The sequence below is a fragment of the Macrosteles quadrilineatus genome, unplaced genomic scaffold (genome assembly GCF_028750875.1).
Source record: "Macrosteles quadrilineatus isolate MER2022 unplaced genomic scaffold, UCM_ALF_1.0 Scaffold_7__1_contigs__length_78375512, whole genome shotgun sequence".
In the NCBI taxonomy this organism is placed as follows: Eukaryota; Metazoa; Arthropoda; class Insecta; order Hemiptera; family Cicadellidae; genus Macrosteles; species Macrosteles quadrilineatus.
The window spans coordinates 70,998,139-71,025,405 of record NW_026542600.1 but is presented as its reverse complement, the minus strand read 5'-3'; the positions used below and the strand labels follow the sequence as shown (position 1 = coordinate 71,025,405).

General features: G+C 35.2%; 1 protein-coding gene across 1 annotated transcript in view; it reads right to left on the bottom strand.

The window, feature by feature from the left end:
- Positions 1-271: 271 nt before the first annotated feature.
- Positions 272-27,267, bottom strand: part of LOC128997845 (nipped-B-like protein B) — a 74,524-nt gene continuing 47,528 nt past the window's right edge. The window contains exons 19-32 of the mRNA XM_054423601.1: positions 26,601-26,727; positions 26,071-26,240; positions 24,998-25,252; positions 23,785-24,019; positions 17,933-18,084; positions 17,420-17,611; positions 15,810-15,876; positions 14,956-15,146; positions 9,141-9,449; positions 8,057-8,203; positions 7,392-7,618; positions 5,936-6,110; positions 4,475-4,675; positions 272-3,774 (exon numbers count right to left, since the gene is read on the bottom strand). Coding sequence (XP_054279576.1) covers positions 3,568-3,774; positions 4,475-4,675; positions 5,936-6,110; positions 7,392-7,618; positions 8,057-8,203; positions 9,141-9,449; positions 14,956-15,146; positions 15,810-15,876; positions 17,420-17,611; positions 17,933-18,084; positions 23,785-24,019; positions 24,998-25,252; positions 26,071-26,240; positions 26,601-26,727 — 2,655 coding nt within the window. The 3' untranslated portion in view covers positions 272-3,567. The remainder of the gene's footprint in view (positions 3,775-4,474; positions 4,676-5,935; positions 6,111-7,391; positions 7,619-8,056; positions 8,204-9,140; positions 9,450-14,955; positions 15,147-15,809; positions 15,877-17,419; positions 17,612-17,932; positions 18,085-23,784; positions 24,020-24,997; positions 25,253-26,070; positions 26,241-26,600; positions 26,728-27,267) is intronic.

Here is a 27,267-nt window from a genome sequence, read left to right as displayed (position 1 = left end):
TAACAGCATATTAAGTTCATATGTAAACTCATTTGCGAGAATACTACTTTTAATAACTTACTATAAGTTAGTAACCGGAACACATTGTAGAAATTGTGGAACATTTTCAATTGATATTATTTAATATTTTTAGACATTTAAATTAATCACCCAGTTATTGTACTGGTTGGAAAAAAGTTACAAGTTGTGTAAAATTAAATTGATTCTTTAAACATGTGTATTCCTAAAAATTCTGAAACCAATATTAAAACCACTTTATCATGGCTATGACTTATCTTAGTAGTAAAATGGGCAGTAGTAAAGTAAAGCCTTTATCTTAACTGTGTTTTTTTCTTGCCACAATCCTGTTATGAGTCAAGGGTTTAAATAATTACCTTGTACTGTAATTGTTAGGAAACCATATTGTAAGATACTATCCATTTTCATTGTAATGTGAATGTATTAAAGTTCAAAATGGTTTAAATACAATCCTGAAAAGAAAACGGCAAAAATACTCGTAGCCGCATACCGTTTTTGTAGCGAGAACCAAGATACAAAATAAAAAATACCGTACCGACCTTAAATTTTCTGTACCATAGACCCCTAGATACCAGCTCACGAATTTGATTACAATCTATTATTATGTATTTCATTATGATACGTTCTTTCGAATTTCATTACAATCCGTTATTATGTATTTCATTACAATCTGTTATTATGTATTTCATTACAATCTGTTATTATGTATTTCATGACAATCTGTTATTATGTATTTCATTACAACCCATTATTATGTATTTCATTACAACCCATTATTATGTGTTTCATTATGATACGTTCTTACAAATTTCATTACAATCGGTTATTATGTATTTCATTATGATAGGAATTTCATTACAACCCATTATTATGTGTTTCATTATGATACGTTCTTACATATTTCATTACAATCTATTATTATGTATTTCTTTATTATAATATGTTATTCTTTTCTTTGCTTTATCTGCCTACTGATAAAACTCTAGTTGTACCTTTATGTAGTGGCTTGAGAGAGCAATATACTTGAGTAAAATAATCACAAATTTTATTTTTAAAACCCCATTCCCTTTATTTATACAATTCCTCATATTTTCTGAACAGAACACATGGAAACATTTTGCACCATACCCTATTCCTAAGATGACTAAAAATTTGAAATTCAAACATTTCTTTTATCCAGAAAGAGTGCTCAAATTAATATGAATCATTCTACTGTAACAGTTCATTCAGCCCATTAAATTTCCACTCATCAAGCCACCACTGTAGAACCAAAACTTTCAAACCAGTAAAAATAGTAAAAGGTATACATATTAACTTACGTGATTCCAGTAGTTAAATTTTTCGATCCAAGTCTTTTTCTGTCCATTGGGAAATTAAGCAGAGATAACATAAAAAAACAAACAAAAGTAAATATTGGCCTTGTGAAACTGATCCTCCCAGTTTGCTTTCCACTTAACACTTTGAGATTGTTTTCATTTTAACTTACAAACAACTTTAACAAGAGATTTATACAGCATATTATGATCCAAGAATTCTGACACCAACTAAACTACCTTTCCAACAGTGTACCAGCATATGCAGCAAGTCCATCGATCATTAAAACTAAACCACTTCCTGTGTAACAACTTTGAACTAACTGTTTTGTACAAAATGTTCAACCTGAAACAAAACCTTTTTTGACAAATACATTGATTATAAAGGGAATAAAAGAATGAAGTTTTACACTGAGATAAGATTATGTTCTTCAGACTGTCAGATTATTTTACATGATGCAAAATTAATTTCTTTATTATATACATAGTTTTTTTTATTTAGCAAGAATAAGTGATTACAAAATAACTTTCAACAACGGAACAAAACAACAGAATTTCAGTAAGGCAATCTCAATCTCTACCCAGTTCAGTTAACATGACAATGATTTAGGGCAAAAGTTCACCAACATTACAAATAGTATTTACCAAGAGTCAAAACAATTGGTTTATTATCATCCATAACGAGTTGCTTAGTTTGTTAATGAATACACTTAAGTAAGTTTGCACTAAGCCAATTTATTGTTCAACAATACAACTCACTGAAAATCTGTAATTTCTGTGTGTAGCAGTGAATTTCAATAGGAATATGCTTATAATCAGGCCTTTGGTGAAATTATGCCATGAATTTAAACAAAATCAAGAATAATATCTTAATATTGGAATATAATCATTATCTCAGTGAAACTCTAATGTATAATATTCATTATGTTTAACAAATTATTCGTTTATAGTTGTTGCTTTCTCAAGTTGCTTGATTGCCTCTATTATGTGTTGTATAAAAAATTTTTAACTTTTTAAATTATAATTATTTATTATTATATTATAATAAATAATCTTTTATATAAAACAAAAGTGATCGAATGTGCAAAACGTACATTGTTGAAACTTGAGTGAGTATTGATTTTTAGAGGTGTGCGAACATCCAAAAAATTGGGTTGGATCCGGTTCAAATTTGGTAACCGACACCATCCATTAGATATTCAACTTTTTCAAATAGACTATGTATTTTGATATTTTGTACAGAAAAAAATCTTCTTAACCCACATTAATTTAATTACCCAGGACAAAATTACAGCATAACGTTTCCAACAACCTAACAGCGGTCGACGAGTTGTCTATCTAAACAAGTATCAAAACATTCATATGCACTGTGAAAAATAATTGAATAAAAAATAAAACTGTATTAACAATTGATATACTAATGTAACATGCAGTACTGCAATCTGATGAATCAAAAACAAGACGGTTACTTTAAATACACCATCGACACATTAGACACATGACAAAGGGCAGTGAAGTTAAATATTAACATTCAAAGTAACACCAAACATTAAATTTAACCTTGTATTTAATATTTCTTTTTTGAGTTTTACTTTTGCCAAGCCTAAAATATTCGGGAGCTCAAAGAAGAAGCTGTATGATGCAATACTGATATCTCATGTAGTTTTTTTATCAGCTGTTTACGATTCGATTGATCTGGATCAAACAGAAATAAAGCAGAAAATAACTACCCCAGGTCAAATAAAAGTCAATTGAATTAAACCGAAATTTCACTATCCGCACACCTCTATTCATTTTTATTTTAAAATAATATAATTATAAAATATAAATCAATGTTTTAAACGAACTAAAGGCCAGTTAGAACGCAAAGGCAAATATAAATTCATAATTTACAATTCGTACTACGAGGTTGACTATGTACTGAAAATTGCGATCCGAGACTTTCCAGTACTCGACGTATAAATAAATAATGTACAGTCGATTAATTACTATTAACATTATCGATAATAAAGATATATATACCGTATATATATATATCCAAAATATACCAATTTATAATGAACCCTCACAGTTACAATCGGTAATAAAAATTTCTTTGGAGACCCGAAATACGAAAATACTTAACTTTCTACAAGACATGAGTGTTGGTGTCTGGCATCGCACTCTAAGCAACACTGAAATAGTTTGTGTTTATGTTTGTGCACTGTACCGATGCCACCTGCACTGGAATGTGTTCCTACACTAGAAAGTCAGGGTCACTGTAATCATTGTCACTTTCGTCTTCCGAACTTCTCAGCTTGGACTTCTTCCTCTTGTGGTGGTGTTTTTTGTGTCGTTCAGTCTTGCGGGTCTTGTGGGAACGATGATGGTGAACGTGTTTTCCATCCGGTGGTTTTGGCGGGACAATTGTCAGCTTGGGGACTCTCGGGGGCGGGGTGGCTTCCTGTGACAAAACCAACAGTAAAGTAATAGAAATATGCAAAGAGATATACTAATTAGACATGTGCGATGCATCAAAAATGAATTGTGATTCTGATTTGGTTGGTAATCAAAAACACAATTGGATTCATGGGGGAAGAGGCCGATTATAAGGCATACACTGAGATATTGCATAGCTATGCTATATCAGTTATTTATATCAAAGTACATTAAATAATTAATTAGATTCTGAGATATGATTAGTCATATTAACATCTGGGGATAAATTATCAATGTATTTGTTCTTTACCCCAAAGAAACAAGTTAGTACATGGGAAATGCCTCCTCTTATTCCTTTGTCGATAAGCATAAATTCCTCATAATAATTCTTTGAATCCAATTGTTGCATCAAATAAAAAAATGTTTGCTGCTTCGCATACCCCTAATACATGTCAATGAGACATACGTGTTAAAACAACAATGGTATAAGGACACTCGAACAGCAAAAAAATCATAGCCTTACTGGTAAAAAATGGTTGTGTTAAAAACTTTGGAATTTTCATCCTAGAACAATATCTTCAAATGACAATGTCTTTTAACGTTATGAAATAACATCCATACAATGCACATAGATGTTTCACAATCAAAATACTCATCTTTTGATAAATTATAACATAAACTACATCAAATAAAAATACACAAACTACTAAGATGAAGTAACTTACCGCTGGTGGCGGGTGAGGAGTTTGTTCTGAGACCCGGTCATCAGTAGCAGAAGTCCGGGTGTCGTGGGTGTGTCCCGGCGTCCCGTGGTCCGATACCTGCGATGTCCGCGTCGTGTGTCCTCCCTTGGCCGGAGTTTGAGGAGTTCCTCCTTCCTCCTCATCATCCTCATCAGGATCAAGATTCATGATGAGTTGCTTGAACTAGAACAAACACACAACCTCTTGAAAATGGAAACTGTTATAAGTTTAATTGATTAATTCTAAATGTACACGACTATGCAGTTTCAGGGTGTCCACAGAAATTTTGTCATCAATTTCCCTGACTTTCCATGACTATCCATGACCATTAACCATTGATTTCCATGACTCACGAACTTAACTAAAAAATTATAATATACCGTACACACACGAATAATACTGCCTATACAAGTTAATTTACAGAAAATATTGAAATATGTATTAACAGATAACAATGGAGTACAATAGGTACAACAATGAACTAATACAAACTCAAAACCCATAAACTAAGACAACTGTATAAATTGAAATTGTCGTACATTTGTGAAAAATTCTGAAAAATGCTACAATAGTCACGGTTACGGCCGACTAGAGCATTGAAAGGTCCCCTGAAATCCATCCATCATTGGGGATTTCCATGACTTTCCATGACTTTTTGCCTATTTCCATGACTTTCAATGACCATAATTTTTTTCCATGACTTTCCATGACTATCCCTGACTTTCCAGAATGTGGACACCCTGAGTTTTCATTTTATACTAAGCTATGGAAATGTAATATAGATTGTACTGTTGCATCTAATCTGTGAACTATTTGTCAATTTATCTAAATCAGGCTTAAAAATGTTTATAAGTAATGCCTCGTTTGTTAAATGTTAATGTTTTTGCTTTAAAAAAAAATGGTGTGTCACTATATTTATGAAGAGGCCTTTGGTCACCTACGTTCTTTTGTTGTTCAAATCAGATGCCTCTCATGCAGCTGAAAAAGAAGTTGATTTTGCTGCATCCAGTATTATATTTCATTGCTGCTACATTAAATTTGTATTTAAAGTAATAGTTCTATATTTTAATGATACTATCATAATTATTTTACACTCTTTGTGATCAAGAACTGTAATGTGATTGTGTATACAAAATAAATAAACAAAATATATTATACAATTCTAATTCTAATCCTTAAGTTTGCTATTATGTAAATAAATTTGGAAAAAATAACAAATTAATTGTCAAAGCTAAGTTCAGTTTATGAGTTTGACTTATATTGAGAGTATTGAGAAAATGTTCATTCTATTTACCTCTCATCTGTCAGTAAGGTAATGATTAGTTGTACATTTTTTGTTCACACAAACTCAAGTTTGCGTTATCTGAAAATGTTTTGCATAGTTTTACTTGTGAGTGGAGCACAATGTGGCTAGTTTTATAATATCTCTTTCTCCAAATTTACCTCCAAATACTCCTGAATCAAAGCCCTCTTTGCAGGTTCGTCGAGGTTAGATGACGGAACTCCTTGTTTTATTTTCTGAAGAGTTGCTTTAGGGTTGAATTTAGAGTTGCTCTTCCGGTTAACAGCTTTCTCGTAGACTTTGGCAGTTTCTGATGGTGAGTACTGTGTTATTTTGCTGTAAAAGAATGTTGAATTATAACTTGGGAATTTCAAGCATTGAAACAGGTCATTAGAGCCATTGAGTCATTATTGTAAGATACAACACCTAAATTTTTTCTGAGACAAATTTTATTGACACGATAATAGATGGGATGGAGGGTTTTGATCCGAAAAATCTATTTGAAGCAAAATTAGGCCTATGAGTCTGCAGGCCAGATTTGTTTATATTCAAGTAGGATCAACTAAGAAAACCTTTGGGTTTGGGACAAATAAATCAGGTTGCTTTGGAAACAATTGATTATTAAAAATATTAATTGCTATAGGCCAACTACAATCGGTTTATACAATATTGTACACCATCTCCTAACGTATTCCATCACCTGTGTCTTCTACTGTCACGGAGAAAGTGTCTGCTTACGAATCAGAGATCCAAGACTTCGTTTAGATGTTGAATGAAAAAAATTTGTTTAGTTTCTCAACAACTTTACAACGGCGATGAAACAAGATTAAATTGGCAGCAGCTTCTGACACAAACCTTTATTAGTGAAGAAGAAAAAAGTTTCTGGTAGGAAATTACAAAAGATTGAATCACTCTCATGGTGTGTGCTAATGCTTTAAGTGTTAAAACTACTCGTAGGCAGTTAAAAAATGTGCATTTAAGAATGTTAAGATTTAATCCCTGCCAGTAAAATACAAGTCACAAAACCGTGCATGGGTCACAAAAGAAATTTTTTATGACTGGTACCTAAGAGCTTTGTTCCAAAAGTTAAGGCTGAACTTAAGAAGAAAAAATTACCCGCAAAAGCTCTTCTTATACTAGACAATGCACCAGGACATCCTGATATGAATGAATTGATAGTTGAAACTGGTGATGAAACTGGTAAACTACGAATAATCCGGACAATCGAGAATCGAGCAAATACAGTACTGTATATAGCATTTTTTTCAATTTTATCCCAGGTCCACAATATTGATAGCCGGGCAAATGCAGTTCCACCGGTAATAATTTTCACCGACGTATTATCCGAGGTAGTCTCGGTCCCGTTTAGCTCGGATAATCAAACTTCTACTGTACTGTGCCGCTAAAAAAAATCACGATTGCTGATCCTGACTAGCGGGAGTCCGGACAAGGCCGATCCGGATGAGCGAGAGTCTACTGTAATATATCAAACAGCTCTAGTGGCCAATGACAATGAATTCTAACTGATGTGATATCTATCACAATAAAAAATCACATTAGCAAACACTGAAGGATTGCTTAACCTTATAGATTCCTACACATGTGGAGGTTTGTTACCTGTCATTGAATCCGTAGAGTGTCTTGAGGTGTTGTTTGAGGACAAGAAGCAAATGGCAGCCCTGAGACGCAGTGATACACTCCTGCAGTGTGCCAGCGTCGTCAGGCACTCGACTGAGGAGGACGTCTTCATCATCTTCATCCTCCTCATCATCTAACAGCCTGAAGACAGCCCCCGTTGCAGGGTCTATCTGAGGCGTACCAGAGTTGGGGCTTGGAAGCAAAGCCTACAAAGTGAGGTGTTTCACAAATGAAAGTGTATATTACTGTAATATTATTGTATATCTAATGGTCTGGTTACCTGTACACTATAATCAATATATTTTACTCATGTGGATTCTCATTTTTCTTATAGCAATCTGTGGAAGAACGTCTACCTTCTACAATCAATATACTTACTTGATATATACTTACAATAATATAATATAACTTAATATACTTACAATCAATATACAATATACTTACAATGGCTGTAATCTATTACAGGAACCATTTTTGGCCATAGAAAATGGAACCGACACATCACTAAAAAAGACCCTAGTATCTTTCAATTTACATAAACTATTCATGAAAGTCAAAAACTGTTTCCCTTACATTATTGAAAGCTATTCAAACTTAGTTGTTTTTACTCATAACCATGTCAGAATTACAATATCAATACTTACCTCTCTGAAGGACTGGAGAAGGTTTGTGCCTGTGACAGAGATCATGATGTCTATGTGGTGAATGATGAATAAAGGCTCATCTTGAACTTGGTAAGGGAAGTAGGCCATGTTGTCAGCTAGGAACAGCATTTGCGACAAACTTGTTTTCTGCAAAGCCAAATGAAAAACCAAATTCAATGCTTGTTTTAGTGAGTAAAAATAATTACAGTAAGGAATATTTTGCAGATGATAATGAATGTCAGATAAATCTTAATGATCATGAGTGAACAATGGTCTAACCCAGTGGTGGCTGGTCGATAAGGACTCTGGGACGGAGTCCCTTTTTTAAGACAATAGTAAAATAATAATAACTTACATTAATATGATTGTTATTTCAGCATTTGAATGTACATAAACGTTAGTAGGGACAATGTTTTTAGGACGGGTGATAATGGACGCAACATGGTAGAACATGGGGACTCAGTAGATATGAGTTCAAATTCTCATAAACTGCATGGAAAATTTTAACCAATCATAGCGCTCCAATGCAATAGATATAGGGCGTTTGGTACTCTGTACAAACTGTAGTTTTAACTCTGCCACAAAGAGCGCTGAGCACTGGGATCTGTTGACTGTCAACACAATATTACCAGTTAAATAAGTGAATGCAGTATTTAGTGATTATTAGAGGTTATGTTCACCGTGCCCCTGTTATTTGAAATGTTAATTAATATAATATTGTTTAAACTTAAAAATATATTCAACATTTAAATAAATCCATTTTTTCAACTTTTAACCTTAACATGGTATCAGTAACCTCCCAAAAAAATGCATGTGCCCTCCCACTACTTTAACCTACCCACCGCCACTTGTCTAACTGTAAAGCACATTCTCAAATGTAGGTAATATTGACTGATATTCTTGAGTAGCTGTTAACCTCCAGAATTTTATCAAAACCAATGATCATTGAATACAAAATTATTACAGTTTTGAAAGATTTGGTCATGTGCAAAAGAAAAAATAAATGGTTTGAACAAAGTCACGATACAAACTTACCAATTCCTTGTATAACTATTAAATGAACAATGCAAAGACAGAATCTTACCACTTGTTCGTCAAACTGCTTGAGGATTGACAGTGTGAGGGCGCGGCGTTGTTGTTTTGTGCGCAAGATGGAATAAAGGAAACCATTGAGAGCTGCAGGCATCTCCCCCTCCTTCAGCCGAAATCCCCGTACTGCTTCGTTCTTGGCTTGTAAGATCTGCTGCAGCTTGTATGACAGCCTGATGCCCATCTGTGCCTTCATATGGATGAACCCTGGGTACTTTTTCTCAATCTCCTGCAGCTGTTTATCAGCACTTCCACTTACAAGACGCTCCTCATCAGTGCTCATACAGATCAAGTATGGTACAATCTGAAACAACACCATTCAGTGAATAAAACACATCCAACTTGCTTGTCTAATGGAATGAATAATACAAACGCAGACTGTTCGTCCTGTGAAATATCAATTCTGAACAGTTTTATTTATATATAAATATTGATACAATATATCTGTAAGTCCTGTGAAAAGGTGTAACAGCATTTAAATAAAAAATAAATCTGACAATTTTAAGGGAATATTTTAGTAGAAATCCGGCCCAGTAAATGGAAATTGGCTTAGTCTGCAGGTTTGCTGCAGCGGGGGTATTTAATCTAATAGGGGTGGGCGAGTAGTGATTTTTCAATTCGAGTCGAGTCGAGTCGAGTATTTGAGTAAAAACTCGAGTATCGAGTCGAGTCGAGTAGTTGCGCGTTAAGTAGGCCTAGGCCTAAGCCCTGGGTTTAAGCTGCGGTAGTATTTTTAGCTATTCACAACTTAAAAATGCTAAGTTTGGCATTGTTTTGCAGGCTAGGCCTATGGCAAATTTTCTACAAATAAAATTGAAAGATGTAATGTTCAAACAAATGTAATATTAGCCTACTGGAATTTTTTGTTTTAAATGCTTAAGTTATTGAAGAATATTTTTTCTACAGTTAACTTAGTTTTTGTCTTTGCAGAGAGTTTGCAGGATTTTGCTGAAACAAATTTCATCCTAGCCTAAACCCTGCCTAGGCCTAAATAGGTAGTTTAAGTACTTAGGCTATACCAAATTTTCTAAGTTATATGGTTACTAATTATTAGTACCTCCTACCTTAGGCCTAATAACAAATTTGGCCTAGACTACTTGTTGGCTGCAGCATTAAATTATTTAGGCCTACACATCACTTGTTATTGTGTTTTATTTTTTCTTGCCTTTAATTCCTCCTCACTAACATGATAATCAACCTAACTAACTAACTTAATAAGGTAACTTTAAGAATGATTTCAATTCAAATAAGAAACAGAATTTATAAAAATAAATTATTTATTTATAAATCAGAAAACTAATATCAAACTACATATTGTATCACAAGTTAAAAACATCAATATGCAATTAGGTATTTTAAAATAATCACTTAGATAAGCACTTCATCTGTCTTAAGTTTGAAGGTTATGGGTACTAGGGCTATCCTCCTCACCCATTACATTTATAAGAATGATCAAGTCAGTCGTCTCTGACAGACTGAAAATATCAAACAAAAACATAGTAGGCCTATTATCTCGAAATAAAATCCCACATCAAACACTTAATTTAAAATAAAACACATTTCACTGTAGCCCGGTATAGCCTATTTGGCCTTTATTTATAAACTCACATTTTCTAGGTTAAGTTACATTTCAAACAGTAGTTGTCATGTTTCTGCCACCAGATTGAAAATTGCACAATCAAAATCACAAACAGAATATGTTTATTTTAATTTCTATTAAACTTCCACTAACAAAATCAATTTTATTTTTAGTTACAAATTCACTTCAAAATAAAAACATTCAAAACTGACATTGATATAACTTCAATCACTCCAATCCATCGTTTTGTTGTTACGCCAGCTGTCATCATATCTGCTCTCTCTCTCTCTCTCTCTAGTCAGTCTGCTCATTCTGCTTTCTGCTTCTGCTTTGTTTTCCCATCAAACAGCTGTTTTGCAGGGCTGACGTTGCCATATTTTTATCATTACACCATAATGTCGGTAAAATTATCATAAAATTGCTATAGCTTTTATTTCGTAAAAAAAATTAATAGTTTGACTAATTTTAATCATGTTTATGTAAACTGATTAGAAAATAAATTATACTTATAGTTTGTTTACGCCAATACCACAGTTGTAAAAGTACAACAATTATCGTCCATCTGGCAACACTGAGTTTAAAGTTCAAATCAAATCAAATCAAATCAAATATCACTTTATTCACATATATAAATACAGGAATACATTATCAGGGTAAGAATAGTATTCCCCCGAATGGACTGCAAGTCCGTGCTCGAGGGAAGAGCTCTTACCAGCAGGAAATAAGTTTTGGTTATTGTCCATAGGTCAAAAAAATGTGCACACTGTTTATAAATAATGTGTACATCTGTACTTAATACGTATCAGGAGCTTTTAATAAATGTATATATATGCTATATAAATATATTGTATACTAGAATTAATTAACAATAAACAGCCTTAAGCAACAATAAAAATATTAATCTATGAAGAAAAATTTATTTTGATAGCTATTATGGCGGCGTTTGATGTCAGAGATTAATTTAAATGTAAGGCGAGCGAATTAAAGCCTCTGCAGCCTCTCTTCCCACAGTCATCAGCCACTCACAGACCTTGCTTTTATACACAGCGACACTGCCTGATTCAGCATCAGTTATGTTGGGCGGCAAGTTGCGATAAAGGATGTGAGCTATGTAAAACACGTTATTTTTCAAGGAACTATATGCTAGTTGTGGAGTGCGGTACCCAAAGTTATGCCTGTGCCTAGTGTGATAACTGTGTTGTAAGTTAGAAAAAATAATTTCCTTGTTGTTCTTAATGAAAAGTAATAGTGTTTTGATAAACAATTGTCTAATATTTAAAACTGGGAATTCGGAAAAAAGTAAACTTGTTGAATAATGTTTTGGCCTTTTAAGAATAATTTTGATTAAGGTTTTCTGGGTTACGTGAAGAGGAGCCAATGTGGCAGCAGATACACCGCCCCACGCCAGTATGCCATACTGCAGCACAGACTGCACGTATGCATAGTAAACGTATCTGCAGTGATCAACCGTTAACACACGGCTTAGTTGATAAAAGGCGTAGACCAGTTTCCTCAATCTTTGCTTTACATAGATAATATGAGGAGACCATGTCATCCTTTGATCAATGATCACCCCAAGGTACTTGTATTGGTCCACACGATCGACTGTGTCACATCCGCAGGTATTAGACCACAGATCGCCACATGAATGAAGATAGAGTTTTCTAGGGCCAGGGTCACGAGTTCGAGATAAGAAAACTGGCATGCACTTGGTTTTTGATACATTCAATGTCAATGTGTTATGATCCAGCCATTTTTTTATTTTAAGTAAGTCAGATGCAGCTTGATGGTAGACATCATCCCACGTATTACCCGAGGACACTACCGCTGTGTCGTCAGCAAAAAGAAACAATTTACCATTGACTCTTAATTTAGTAATGTTATTGATATATATTAAAAAGAGAAGAGGGCCTAGGTTACTTCCTTGGACGACACCATAGTCAATGTTAGTGATATCACTATTTTCGCCATTGATAGTAACGAACTGTGATCGACCAGTCAAATAGCTGCGGAACCAGTCAAGTGATGGGTTGTCAACGCCTATCAACTGCAGTTTTGTGATTAATTTATGCCTATCAATAGAATCGAATGCTTTTGCCAAGTCTAAAAAGGTTACAAGCACACGTTTTTTATCATCAATTTTTTCATAAATATGTTTTGAGATATTAAATAAGGCATGGGTAGTGCTTACGTTAGCTCTGAACCCAAACTGTGCGTTGTCAATGATATTATTTTCCTCGAGGTATCTATACAACTGTTGCTTGACACATTTTTCAATTATCTTGGATACCGCACTAAGTAAAGAAATAGGTCTGAAATTTGATATCACATTCTTTGGGCCTGATTTATAGATCGGGATTACTTTGGCGATTTTGTAAGGATTTGGAAAAGTATTAGTTGATATACTTAAATTTACAATGTGAAATAAGGGTTGGTGTAAGACGTCTAGATTATGCTTTATCAGTTTAGAGGAAATGTCATCATACCCAGGTGCCGAGTTTCCTCTGATTTTGGTGACCACGTCTAGTAAATCTTGATGGGTAATTGGTTGCAGTGAGAACTGGGAGTTCACAGCAAAATCAGCATCCTCTATTTCGACATGACCAACAGGCTGCAAAGCCCCGGCTAGCTGGGATCCGACGGAAGCAAAGTATTTGTTAAATTTATCACAGATGGAGGGGACAGTGTCGCTGTGTGCGCCAAATGCGCCGACTGGAAATTTGCATTTGGGATCTGCGCGGCCCGCTACTTCGTTCACTATATTCCAAAATTTCTTTGGATCTCCTTGAGCGTCATTGATTTTATTTTTGTAAAAATCGTATTTTGCCTTTTTTAGTGTAGATTTTAATATGTTTCTGTGGAACTGATCTTTTCTTTCTGCCAAGACCCAATGAGATTGCGTCATTCAGATGCATCGATGTTCCTTGCAGTAACTTATCGGTTTGTAAAACTAAACACCAATACCGATTTATGTGAAAAAATATGCTACAACAGGTTATTTTATTTGTTGTATTTCTATATTTTGGTATAAAATATTTTGTTATTTCTATATTTTGGTATAAAATATTTTTATGGCAATTCAAACTAAATCTGATACTGTACTTTATATTTTATAATGTCTTCAAGAATCGTCTGCCATTGTTATACTAGTCACGAGACTCCCTTGTTGACTATCGATTGCAATTCGATAGATTCATTCAATGCTTTATTTCAACTTACTGTATCGTTATCGAGACGTATTGTTGACTGTTGTAGGAAAGTGAAAGTCTGTTAGTAGTCCTCTTGCTAGCTCTGCCGAATGACGATGGGTGTTTGTTGAACATTTGGTTTACGCTGGTCTAACCTATATGAGGTTTAGTTGTTTTTTGTAGGAATGGGGATTAAATAAGGCATCAACACAAAACAAAATATAATTTATTAAATATGGGTGTAGAAAATCGTGAAGTGGGACTATTTATAACTACTCGACTCGAGTTTTCGAGTAGTAATTACTACTCGACTCGAGGTCGAGTATTTGAAAAAACTCGAGTAATTACTCGAAAGTCGAGTACTCGCCCACCCCTATAATCTAATATGATGATTTGGTTGGGGAAAACTGCAAAATACTAACTGTTCATCACATTGCTACAATACCAGGAACAGAACTGAGGTGATTCCAGCTCAAACTTATACTTTTTGGAAGAAAAAGCTTCATAAATGGGACAAAAACTATTCACATTTTTTATCAGAACAAATTAAAAAGGAAATGGACTGAAGTAAATAAAAGAAAAACACAATTTTTGTTTCATGGATAAATGTTCTACATCTATTAGCAACCAAACAGATTTTTGTTTTATTTCCATTAATTGGGTCGTATATGTTCATGGTCAAACCTTTGTATTCTCTAGATGAATTTGTTGGTTGAATGTTGTAAATTTGTAGATAAATTGTTTTATATTTTTATTTAGCTTTCTTTAGATATAGACCTAGTTAGTTTTAAGTTTGAACCATTTCATTTAATTTTATAACCAGTTTTAATTCCTGTACAACATATGTTTATGAGTTGTCAGAGATTTTGTATCGGCAATTAGATAGATATAGAATGTTGCCACCATTTGTTGTACCATAATGTTGTACTAGTAGGAACAATTATGGATTGAGATTAAATTGAATTGAATTAGTGAATACAAAAACAAAATACGAATGGTCCATATTCATTTGATCAATACTTTATTAAGATTGTGAGTAGTACCTGGACAGGATGGACTAAGCCTTGGGATAAGATCAGCTGTATGACCTTTAGTGCTGCTTGCCTTACTCCTACATTCGGATGCAAGAAAGCCTCTAAAATCTCCTTCAGGTACAGTTGTATCACAGTACTGGCCATGCCAGATGAGATGTCACCCATCTCCTTCAGGTTCTCTTGTTTTGACAGCTTTGCCCCTGAAATAGTAGTCAATTTATTATTCATCACAACGTACAAAATTTGCTGCTTTCGATAACAGCTGATATCAAAGAAAATAACTTTCTCCTAAGCTCTAACTTAGAACAAGGGAAAAGGATCGGCTAATTGTCCTTTGCTTTAAATTTACTTTTCCTTGCTCTCAAACAGTTCTCCATTTGCCAATTACACGCAATATGTTTTTTTTCTATAACAAATTATTTTGAAGACAAATTTCCGATAAAGTGTTTGAAATAGGCTACATTTTTTAAGTTTAAGCAGTGACTTCCAGTATTTAAAGTACTACTTAGTTTCTAAATAAATTGGGAGCAAATTTTGAAACTTGACAATTTTGAGGCAAAAGCAAAAAGGAAAGATTATCACCAAAGTTGAAAAAGGATAACAGTCAGGTCTCAGGTCGTCCATACATGAAAACTACTCTCTCAAGCTCAGTTTGATGATTATGAATTTTGCATTGGGAATATTAGTTAAGAAGAATAATTATAGTAGGCTACTATATTTAAATAAACAATAAATAGAAAAAAAAAGAATCCAAGATTTTCATTTGTTTAACAACATTCTAAGACCTGAAAGAAATGATTTTATGTCAAATCAATTGGTTGAGTAGGCCATAATGTATTTCTAAGCGAAAAAATAAAGCTTACATTCTTGATCTTGTTTGATCATCCGTCTCTCTTCTTCTTGCAAGTATTGTTCGATATTGCTCAAAACCTGCAAATACAACAAATAAGTTAGTAATGACTATGAAACAAACTAGATAATTGATTGAGATTAAAAAACCAAAACTATATCCCACCGACAAATTGTTTCAAGAATCTGGTTTGTTATAAATTAGACAACTGTACATCAAAAACTTATTAACATTCACTTTACTAATTTCAGATTTAATAATTACACCAACCACACATGAATATGACCTGTAGAGCAGTAGAGACAGGCCTGTGAGTACCTATTGTTATTGTATAAATCAATTAATTGTACAAGCTCGTTCTATATGGCTAACTTTGACCTACGCAAATTACCACCCCAGATAAGAGACATGCATGTCCCTATATTTTTAAAAGGACCTTGACTACTTGGCTGTTGGAGATGGGCCCAGATAATGCTGAGTCGCTTATCAGCCCGGAAAACACACTGTGAAGTTTACAACACAAAATTGACTTTCTTTAATGACAATCCATTCCGTTTTCATTTCTCACACAAATTCACCTAAATTAAATCTCAATTCAATTACATTTTAAATTGCATATTTTCCCCATTCACCTTATCAGTCCACTTTTACCAGTCAGTTTTAATTGCAGTAGTTTACAGTTTATTTTCTATTTCGCATAGTGTGTAAAACATGTACAAATTTAAAGATAATCTGACAAGAAACTGGTTCTAATTGATTACTGACCAAACCCATAGTCCCAAGATCTATTCTCTTACCTTGCCTAAACCGTTTGTATGGTTGTAGAGTGTAAACAAGTTTGTAGGAATACCTCTACTTCTAAATGAATATTTTAATTTCATTGGGTAACCATTTGTAGTTAAAACTATTTTTTTTTAATTTAACAGTTATTATTATAGAAAACCAAAAATTGAAGTGAAATAAAAAGTATCTAGCAATACACTGTAAGCACTACAGTAGACTCCCTCTTATCCGGACTCCTCGGGACCGAGGCCAGTCCGGATAACGGTTTTTCCGGTTAAACCGACGTCACTAAAAACTCGTTAAAACGGACCATTTACTGTGATATTCGACTTAAATTTAGGAGAGCATTGTAATTAGACACGTGATCACTGGTCTCAAATCTTTCACACGAGAACAGTCGTTTCAGTACAGCCCACTTCCTGCCGATCTAGTCCAGTTAAACCAATGTGTTGATAAAAATTTTCCGGTTAAAGAGATGTCATTTCCGCCGAGTGTAGTCCGGATAAAAGGTGTCCGGATAAGAGGGAGTCTACTGTATTGATGTCAAATTGCCTAGTGTACATTAATTTCTAAATTTCACCACTGAATGTTTCCTTTAACTCAGAAAATTCCCAACATTACATTTTGAATTAATTATCTTCCTTTTTACGTTATGTTTTTTTTTTTTATTGATTTATATTTACTTACTAGCTCAGTTAGAAAATTAACAATTAAATTGAAGGGAAATTGAAATTAAAAGGAAATTGATTGATTGTTTGAATTAGATTACTTAACTGGTTATTTACTCCATAGAGATATTGACTATTGAGATAAGGTGATTTAACTACAGTCACACTTTACCTGAACTTTAAGATCTCGAGGAGAATCAGCATCTCGGAGGATCTCGTGGTAGAGAGTTTTGAGATCAGGGCCCAACATGAGCTCATAGTGGCGAATACAAACAAAACCAATGGCCTTGAGAGTGAAACCTTTCAGATCCCTCTGATGCAAGTAGAAGAGAAGTGTTTCAAAAACTTGGTCTCTGGTTTTCTCCTGGATAAGAAATTCCTTAATGTAGTTATTTACTGAACAATAGTATACGGTATACTTAAACATTGAAAGTCAAGTGGTTAAGCAGTTTATAATACAAAACGTTTGCCTGTGCCACGTCGTGCGTGGAACTAGTTCCCGAATTTATGTTAGCCGTCTGTCAGTATGTTTTGTGTTTTATTTATTATTTAAATGTGATGTCTTTGTGTGTTCATATTGGACATCGTGAAACAGCTCAAGATTATATTTTGGACGTCGTGACACTGACTTGTATCATTGGACGTCGTGAATCACTCCCTAGTAAAAAATGTAATAAAAACTTACAGGGAAACCATCCAAAACTTCTTTATCAGTGAAGTCAAAGAATCTCAGAAGTAGCCCAACTATGTACAGTGACCTTTTGATTAGTGGTTGTTTTTTTACTACTTCATCTTCATGTCCATCCATTGCCCGTTTCTTGTAGAAGAACAGGTATCCTGAAAAAACAATGTTCACTGGTTAAGCTGAATTCACGATTCTTACGTTTACAGTATTGATCTTTGACACAACACAGCTTTGTCAAAGAGGAAAAAAATCAGAGAAAGCTTTGTAAAGTGTTTCCAATGTTTCTTAGCAATCCAAGAATGTGAAGCATTCAAATTACATCATCCATTTCCAATCAACACCAAAAAATTACGACGATGTCAGTGTTACAGCAAATTAAGGCCTCTTTTATACTCTGCGGTGCCACACGGCGCTGCGTACAACGGCAGGCGCCGCATGTTTGTTTGATGGCCATGGCATTGGTGGAGGTGTCAGGGCAGGCAACTTAGAAATTTATATTTACCACTAGTGTTTAGAAGTGTAGATTTTATTTTGTCGATAAACTGTTCAATAATGACATCAGTCGTAGTTGATTTTGTCAATGTACATAATCAAAAGTTGCAAACTGATGCTCAGGAAAGATAAAAACAAAAGCACCTACCACACTGGCAACAAAAAGTGAAATGGGAAGACTTTGTTGGGCTGAGTTTGTTTTCATCAGTTGGCAGCACTAGACAGCGTCGGCGCATCGGTGCGGCGTGTCGCAGAGTATAAAAGCTCATATATAACGCAATGAACCTCGAGGCCGCATGTTTCTTCGGCGCGTCATCATGCATCTAGCTAGTCGCAGCGGCGTGCGGCGTCTGTCGCAGGTTATAAAAGGTTATTTAAAACAATGCTCTTACAGGGCTGCAGGGGCGTGTGGCGCGTCTCAGAGTGGAAAAGGGGCTTAAGTCAAATTAGGAAAGTTTACAACAAAATGAGCCATATTCTAAATTTGAAATAGTCTTAACAATTCTACAGGAACATATAGGTATAGAGTAGGGGTGTGCGAATAGTGATTTTCAACCTCGAGCCGAGCCGAGCCGAGCTTTTTAAAAAATGTTCGAGCTCGAGCTTTTTCGAGCCGAGCTTTTCCTAGCGTAACCTTATCTTAATTATTAAACTTTTTTTCTTAAAAACGTGCATAATAATAATAATGTTCAGTCAATTTTTAAATAAACACAATGTTATTTTAATATGTTTAAAAACATTGAGAATTGTCAAGACATCAAATAGTAGATAATCACGATAAGAACTGAACTGAACTAAATGAAGATGCAAGAAATAAAAGGATATCGATTGAAGGCCTGAAGAGATATGCAGTGCAGACTGAGACAATCAGATTGTCTTTCATAACAGAACAGCAACGCGACCTTGAATGACGACAAAACAACTAGCAAGTCGATTACATATGTATATTCATATTGTAACTACTATGAATATTTAATTCTATTTTGTATAAATAAATACAAAATAAATTTAAAAACACATGATTATTCTTGTTGTTTTCCATGCACAAAATATTTTTGTTTTATGAATCCTATTAATCAAAAAAGAACATGGTTGGTTTGGATCCAAAAAGGTGGAGAGACAAGTTTTACTTATATATTAAAAAATATATAATTGACATATAGAGGAAATAGACCAAAGCACTAGAATTAATAGAATAACACACAAAGTAAACAAGAAATGAAATGCAGAACACGATGATTTAACACTGTCACTCAATTTTGTTATCTAGAAGGGTCGGCGAACTAATCAATAAATAGCCAAAACCAGTTTCCTCCCCTTCACACAGTCTCACCGCCCCCCCTTCCCCCCCAATCCGGGTGGCCCAACACTTTGTCCTTGAAACACCCTTGCGTCTGAAACAATAAACCCTTACACCCTCGTTGCTGTTTTGACAACAGGTTTATGAATGCGATCACTATTTTTCATTTCCAGAATTAACTATCAATTATTATTATTTGCAAGATACAAATAGGAAACTACACACATTATGGTATTCAATGACCCATGTACTATCAAAAATTAATAACTCATTACTTATTTTGATAATAAAAAGCACTCATTACAGCACGCGCCACTTATTGATATATATATATATAATAATCCTCAAAGTAACTGTTACTTTATACAAAATAAAATAGGTACAAAATTGTGTGGCCAGTCAAACTTTATAAACAAACATTTTATTCTATAAAATACAGATGGTAAATAGGGGTTGGTTTAAAGGAAATAAAATACAAAACATATTAATTAATTATTTTGATAAACATTAGAAAGGTTATGGGATTGATTGAACTAAAATAACCACAGGGAAACTTATAAGTAGAAAAGTCGTCAACCACTATCTGTTTAATCAGTACATTGTTAGAGAGAGAGAGAGAAAGAGAGATAGCAGATAGGGACGTTTGATAATAAGGAATCTGAAAAAGTAAACAAACAAGGAACAACGACACAACGATACTCGTTTACAGCTTATTGTCTCGCCCACTACATTTGCACACGTGACCACTTTTTGTTTCTTCCTTATCTTTCATCCGTCCCAAAATAGAATTCCTGAAATAGTTTGTTGGTATAATCTCCCCTCCCACACAAGGCGCAGTGCTCAGTGCGCACTGTAGGGTGTGTCGTCATAGCTACTTAGCCAATCACGCACTCGCACTGCGTTGTATATTACGATACGAATAGGTTGTGTTAGAAAGACAACGCGATAGGTGGTAGTTTCCTCAAAATTACGATCGATAATCATTGCGTCTTGACTGAGAGCTGAGGTTCTGCTTATCAAGACACAATTATGAAACGGAGGAGAGTAAATTTAAATGAAAGTTAGTTCCTTATTTATTAATTTAATTTTTATTTGCTAGTTCAATAAGTATTCGGCTCGAACATTTCGAGCTTTTTGAAAATCACGAGCCGGACGCTATTCGGCTCGAAAAAGCTCGATGTTCGAATACTCGCACACCCCTAGTATAGAGTACATTTAAGTCATGTGTAAGAGCCACTGGAAAAATTTCTGTTTGCACATTTTCAGAGTATTTTATTATGACAAGTCATGTTTCACTATTCACTGTATTATTTCACAGTGTATTGTTTTTCTTCAAATATAATACTAAATGACTTAAAGACATTTTGTCAACCTGTTCAAGTATTTTTGTTGCACTGTGCTTGTTTTGAGTGTTGAAGAAAATAAATGTGTGTTAGGGATGTGATTTAGTATTCCAAATGTACAAGTAGCTTGTGGTAATCATCATAGTTGGGAAAGTTAGTCAAATATTCTAACTACAGTAGTTAGAAGTTATTAGTTAGTCCCGTGAAAAGTAACTGATAGAAGTTATTTGTTAGTTAATCGTTAGAATTTCTATTTGTTATTTTCAAGTATGCATTTGAATCATATTGATTTAAACTACGTTCAAGCTTCTGTTTGAGAACGTAGATATTTTAGTGATTCTGCTACGTTTAAATAATGAAAACATACGAGTCGAGTCCATATTCAATTTTAAGCTGGTAGTGCACAAAGTAAGCCACTTTGGTATAATCAAGGTCGTGACAAGAGAAAAGGTCCCTAAAAGGTACTAATACTCACTACTTAAGGTAATTATTCAGGGTGTATACTATTTTATTAAAGTGAAATTCCAGGTTTTTTCCAGGTTTTTTCCTGGTTTTTTAAAGTTTTTCCAGGTTCCCGCGTATCTGTTTGGTTCCACTTAAACTATAATCAAATTAAGACTTGCAGCTTAAAGTATACAATACACATCAAATTTGTTTCAAAGTCCAGTGAGCTAGTGTTGAAAAAATAATAATCCTTATTATAGTAATAATTTTTATTATCAGCATTACTTAAGGCTACCGGAAACATCGTCTCTCTCGATAGCAGCAAAATCCTGAATATTTTCCTGCGGTCATGTGGTCGCTTCCCACAGTGACGTAAACGTCATCACAGTCTTACGTTATCATAGAAAAATCCTGGACATCTCCCGCGGTATGTATACATTATCGCCGTCTCTCGCGATCACGGAAACGTAATCATCGTCATCCGCGATCGCGGCAAAATCACGAAAATCTTCCGCGGCCGTGTGGACATCATCATTGACTCCCGCGGTCACGTAAAAGTCATTATCATCGTCCGCGATCACGGCAGAATAAGGAAAATGTTCCGAGGACGTGTAGACACCGTCATTGACTCCCGCGGTCACGGGAACGTCATCGTTGTCGTCTGCGATCTCGGCAAAATCATGAATATTTCCCGCGGCAGTGCAAACATCATCGTTGATCCCGTGGTCACGTAAAAGTCATTATCATCGTCCGCGATCACGGCAGAATAAGGAAAATGTTCCGAGGACGTGTAGACACCGTCATTGACTCCCGCGGTCACGGGAACGTCATGGTTGTCGTCTGCGATCTCGGCAAAATCATGAATATTTCCCGCGGCAGTGCAAACATCATCGTTGATCCCGTGGTCACGTAAACGTCATCGTCGTCGTCCGCGATCGCGGTAAAATCATGAACATCTGTGGCCGTGTAGACATAACCATATCGTCGTCTTTCGCGGTCACGGCAAATCACGAATATCTTCCGCGGCCGTGTAGAGACATCATCATTGCCTCCCGCAGTCACGGAAACGTCATCATCGTCGTCGTCCGCGATCTCGGTAAAATCATGAATATTTCCTGCGGCCGTATAGACATCATCATTGCTTCCCGCAGTCACGGAAACGTCATCGTTGTTGTCCGCGATCTCGGCAAAATCATGAATATTTCCCGCGGCAGTGTAAACATTATCGTTAATCCCGTGGTCACGTAAACGTCATCGTCGTCGTCCGCGATCGCGGCAAAATCATGAACATCTGTGGCCGTGTAGACATAATCATCGTCGTCTTTCGCGGTCACGGCAAATCATGAATATTTCGTGCGGCTGTGTAGACATCATCATTGCTTCCCACAGTCACGGAAACGTCATCGTCGTCGTCCGCGATCTCGGTAAAATAATGAATATTTCCTGCGGCCGTGTCTACATCATCGTCGTCTCCCGCGGTCACGGAAACGTCATCGTTGTCGTCCGCGATCTCGGCAAAATCATGAATATTTCCCGCGGCAGTGTAAACATCATCGTTTCCCACGGTCACTGAAACGTAATCGTCGTCGGCCGCAATCACGGCAAAATCACGAGCATATCACGCGGCCGTGTAGAAATCATCATCGTCGTCTTTCGCGGTCACGGCAAATGACGAAAATCTTCCGCGGCCGTGTAGACATCATCATTGCCTCTCGCAGTTATCGAGAAACGTCATCGTCGTCGCCCGCGATGTCGGTAAAATCATGAATATTTCCCGCGGCCGTGTCAACGTCATCGTCGTCTCCCGCGGTCACGGAAACGTCATCGTCGTCGCCCGCAATCGCGGCAAGACGCATTTTACGACTACAATCTTCTACTGGGGCAAAAATAAAAATCCCGGAATCGGTCCAAAAATCCCGGCTTTTCCCCGGTTTTTTCCAGGTCCCTTTAAATTCAAGGTTATTTCCCGGTTCTCCCGGTTGGTATACACCCTGTTATTATAGTTGGCGGCCTCTTATAACCTTGCATTTGCCCGTCCACATAGACTAACCGCCCGTGCGTGGGTCATTTACAGCAAAGCAAGGAGTGAGCCGGTACAGTACAAAGGTGAACTGTACTCATAAAATGATTTCGGCAGTGACTAGGATCCGAACCCACAACATCGCTGCTGAGTTAGTATTATAATAAAAGGGACTTGATTTGAGTTGATCATCTGTATAAAGGATACCTATGATTTTACTATTATACTTAACTTATACTTATACTTGACTCACCATGATATTGTAAGAGACAGTCGCGTATCAGCTTGTAGTTGCGAGTAACATTGTTCACCACAGAACCGAGGCAAGACACACAGCTCATTATGACAGATTGGTCTTGCCTCATGATCAGTTTGACCGAGTCTTCCTCGAGCCTCGCCAAGAACGATTCACTCGGATGTTCAATCAGAGGAACAATGATTTCCAACGTTCGAGCCACTGAACTGATGATTTGGTAGTCTCCTTGAGTCTGCAACACAAACACTCTTCTGATTAACAATTTACAGCAATCTTTCGTTTTTATTTGGACACAATCCCCTTGGTAGGAGACTGGTTACAAAATAACCTTACAATTGTGGTTTGAAAGTAGCATACATTTTAACAAAACAGAAAAGTCCAACTTAGTAACAAGGATTTACTATAAAAAAATAAATAAAAGTCTCATTCTCATAATTTACAGAAATCTCATGTCCCTCACAAGAGTAGGTATTTGACAATTTACTTACTTATTCATATGTTTATTAACATTTTTGGTTCTGGAATTTGTTGATGATTTGTTCAAACGTTAATGTTATACTAAACCATTGAATTAATATGGTGAACAAGATATAATGACCTCATCAGTTATACAAACAGGCTCCAACAACAGCTTTTTAGATCTTTAAAAAAATCTTTGGAGTTTCTCTGATCATAACTCACAGCATAATGGAGGATGTACAAATTAGAGGTCTGCGTGACAACAATTTTTATGTCGATATGGGGCAGGACAGTTAAGTTTTTAACTACTTAGGAATATATCTTTAATGCACACATATTGTACCTCGGTTCTCGGTACAAAATCGGTACGGTACGGGGCTACTAGTATTTTTGAAATTTTCTTCTCAGGATTGTGTTCAAACCATTTAAAAAAATTTTAATACATTGATATTACTATGAAAATGCATAGTATATCCTACATTATTCATGGTTTTATTACAACAATTACAGTGTACCACATATGAGCTTAACTACTCTATACTGAAGTACTAGGAACTACTCGACATGACCTTGAGTACAAGGAAAAACTCAACAAAACTATTGCACATAATAACCCAGCCGACCCATGCCTAGTTTTATTTCACAGGTAGTGAAAACTTATTTTTTGTGTACCTTTTTAAGAAACAAACAATATTTTTGTAAAACACCCTGTCATGGCCAACTTGTATTCCACACAATATAGGCTACTGACCTGGCATTTAAGACTGAGGTAGGGCTGCAAAGTGATTGCATGTTCTACTAGCAACTGAGGTTTGATCTTAGCAAACAGATGGAGAGTTCGCAGACAAGCAATCAGCCTCTGAGACGACCCACCTCCGCGACCGTCCAGGTTCAACACATGATCTATCAGACAGTCCACGATCTGCTTGCAAGCCAACATCAGGGCTTTGCTGTGTTCATGAGACACTTTTGTGGAGTCTTCCTTGTCCTCTTTAGGTTTGAACAGCTGTAATTTCAATTAGAAGGTTAGTTTATATAAAACAATAGGCAAAACAATAAGTCATAAAAAATAATAAAAATAAAATAAAATAAATAAAAATAATAATTAATAAGTCTAGACATAACCCCCGCCTGATCACGTTGTTTCCCGTTACCGTTCTAGTATTACCCTTTGTTTTTAACCCTAAATGTTTGTTTTTATGTTCGTGTACGTTTTAAATGTATTTATTTACTACAAAATGACGACCTTCGAATGAAGCAAGAAGACATCTGTAATGGCCGGACAATGACTCCTTTGTGAGTCGAAACTGGTTGCAAATTGATCACATAAATGCAGGTATTTACACCAATTATTTAGTATTTAAATGCGGTCAGGAGGCTAAAATTCAATTTAATGAAAAATAATTGCTATCTTCTAAACCAAGATAAAAGAGTAATAAAATTTAAAACAACGGCACGTTAAAGAGAGTGGATTACTTGGACTGATTGCGACTAGAGGTGGTAGGAATAGTAATTTAGTTGTTTGTATAACACTTATTTTGATTTAGATGTAAGCATTTGTGTAAGATACTGGAACAATTTAGAACAATAGCCAGATATTATTTCCCTGTTAGGTAAAAAGTCACAAACCAATAATAAAATTCAGCCACAGTAAGATTTATTCATTGCAAAGAATTTAAAAGTATAAGATAATGAGTGGTAACTCACTTAAAACATAAGACTCTTTTTTTTTAGATAAAAAAGTGGTGAGTTTTTTTATGTTATTTTTGTAATGATCGGATGGTGTAGAGCTGAATGGATTTACAAAATTATGATGATACTCACACTGACGAGCAGTTGTTCGAACCACTCCAGACCCATGTCCTCCGATGCTGCTACGACGTCCGTAATGTTCATGACCTTCCGAATCATCACATCCTTGTCTACGTTGGGCTTTTGCTTCACCGGCGTAAACCACATATTTTGGAAAACTTCCATTACCAGCTTACGGATACCTGCAACCAAATAATAATCATTTAAAATTTCAAAATAATACTTCAGACAATTATATATTTTTTGGACTATCACAGAGTCTATAGGCCTACTGTTGAATCTTTTCAGATGAATGTGCCTGTATATTTGACAATCATTAGGGGATTAATTAAAAAAAATATTCATTTTTGAAATTAAATAAAATTAAAATCCTTCTTTATTGAGACGAACTTAGGACCTCATGGTCTTTTCTTGCAGTTAACTTCTTATAAATTGGAAGCAATGGATGTTTACTATAAGATTGATAAATAGTTATATCAATGCAAAGAAGAATAGAATTTACATAACAGATCCTTTGAACAATTTGGAATATTAGTACTCACCATCTTCATCATTGACTCTACGAATCATTTTCACACAAATCTCAGGAATCTTTGGAAACTCTGGATACTCAATGCAAATGTCCTTCAAAATTTTAATCACCCTCTTTCTCACACTAACACCAGTATCCTAAAAATAAAAACACATATTAACATGTTTTACACCAAAGGTACAAGATGGATTGGCTTCACACAGCTAACACTTTTTAAATTTTAATTACAATGTATACATATATAATTTGTATATGAATTAAAGAATGGTTAGCTTTAAATTTGAGTTCATATCATTATTTCTAATCTTAATCCTGGCTCATTTAATGAGCAGATCATTTTGATCATGCCTGAGCCCTTGGTGCAGATGTAGTGATTGTGTGGCCCAAACTCAAATGCTGAGTCGATCAAAAAAATCAAGGTCATTTAGGTTACAACTCTTTCTAACCAACTGTAATCTAGGAAATATTCAACATCCAGAGAATTTTGTTTTCTGCTAAAAAATCATTAACTTAGTCTTGGTGGGATTCATCGTCATGTCATTGGCAAACCTCAACTGAGAACATCATTAAGAGATTAAGAGCCTCCCACAAGGACTCCAAGTTTTGGAGGGTTGGAACTTCCACAAAAAGTTTGATATCGTCAGCGAAAAAAAGAAAAGGGATCTTAATAACTCCCT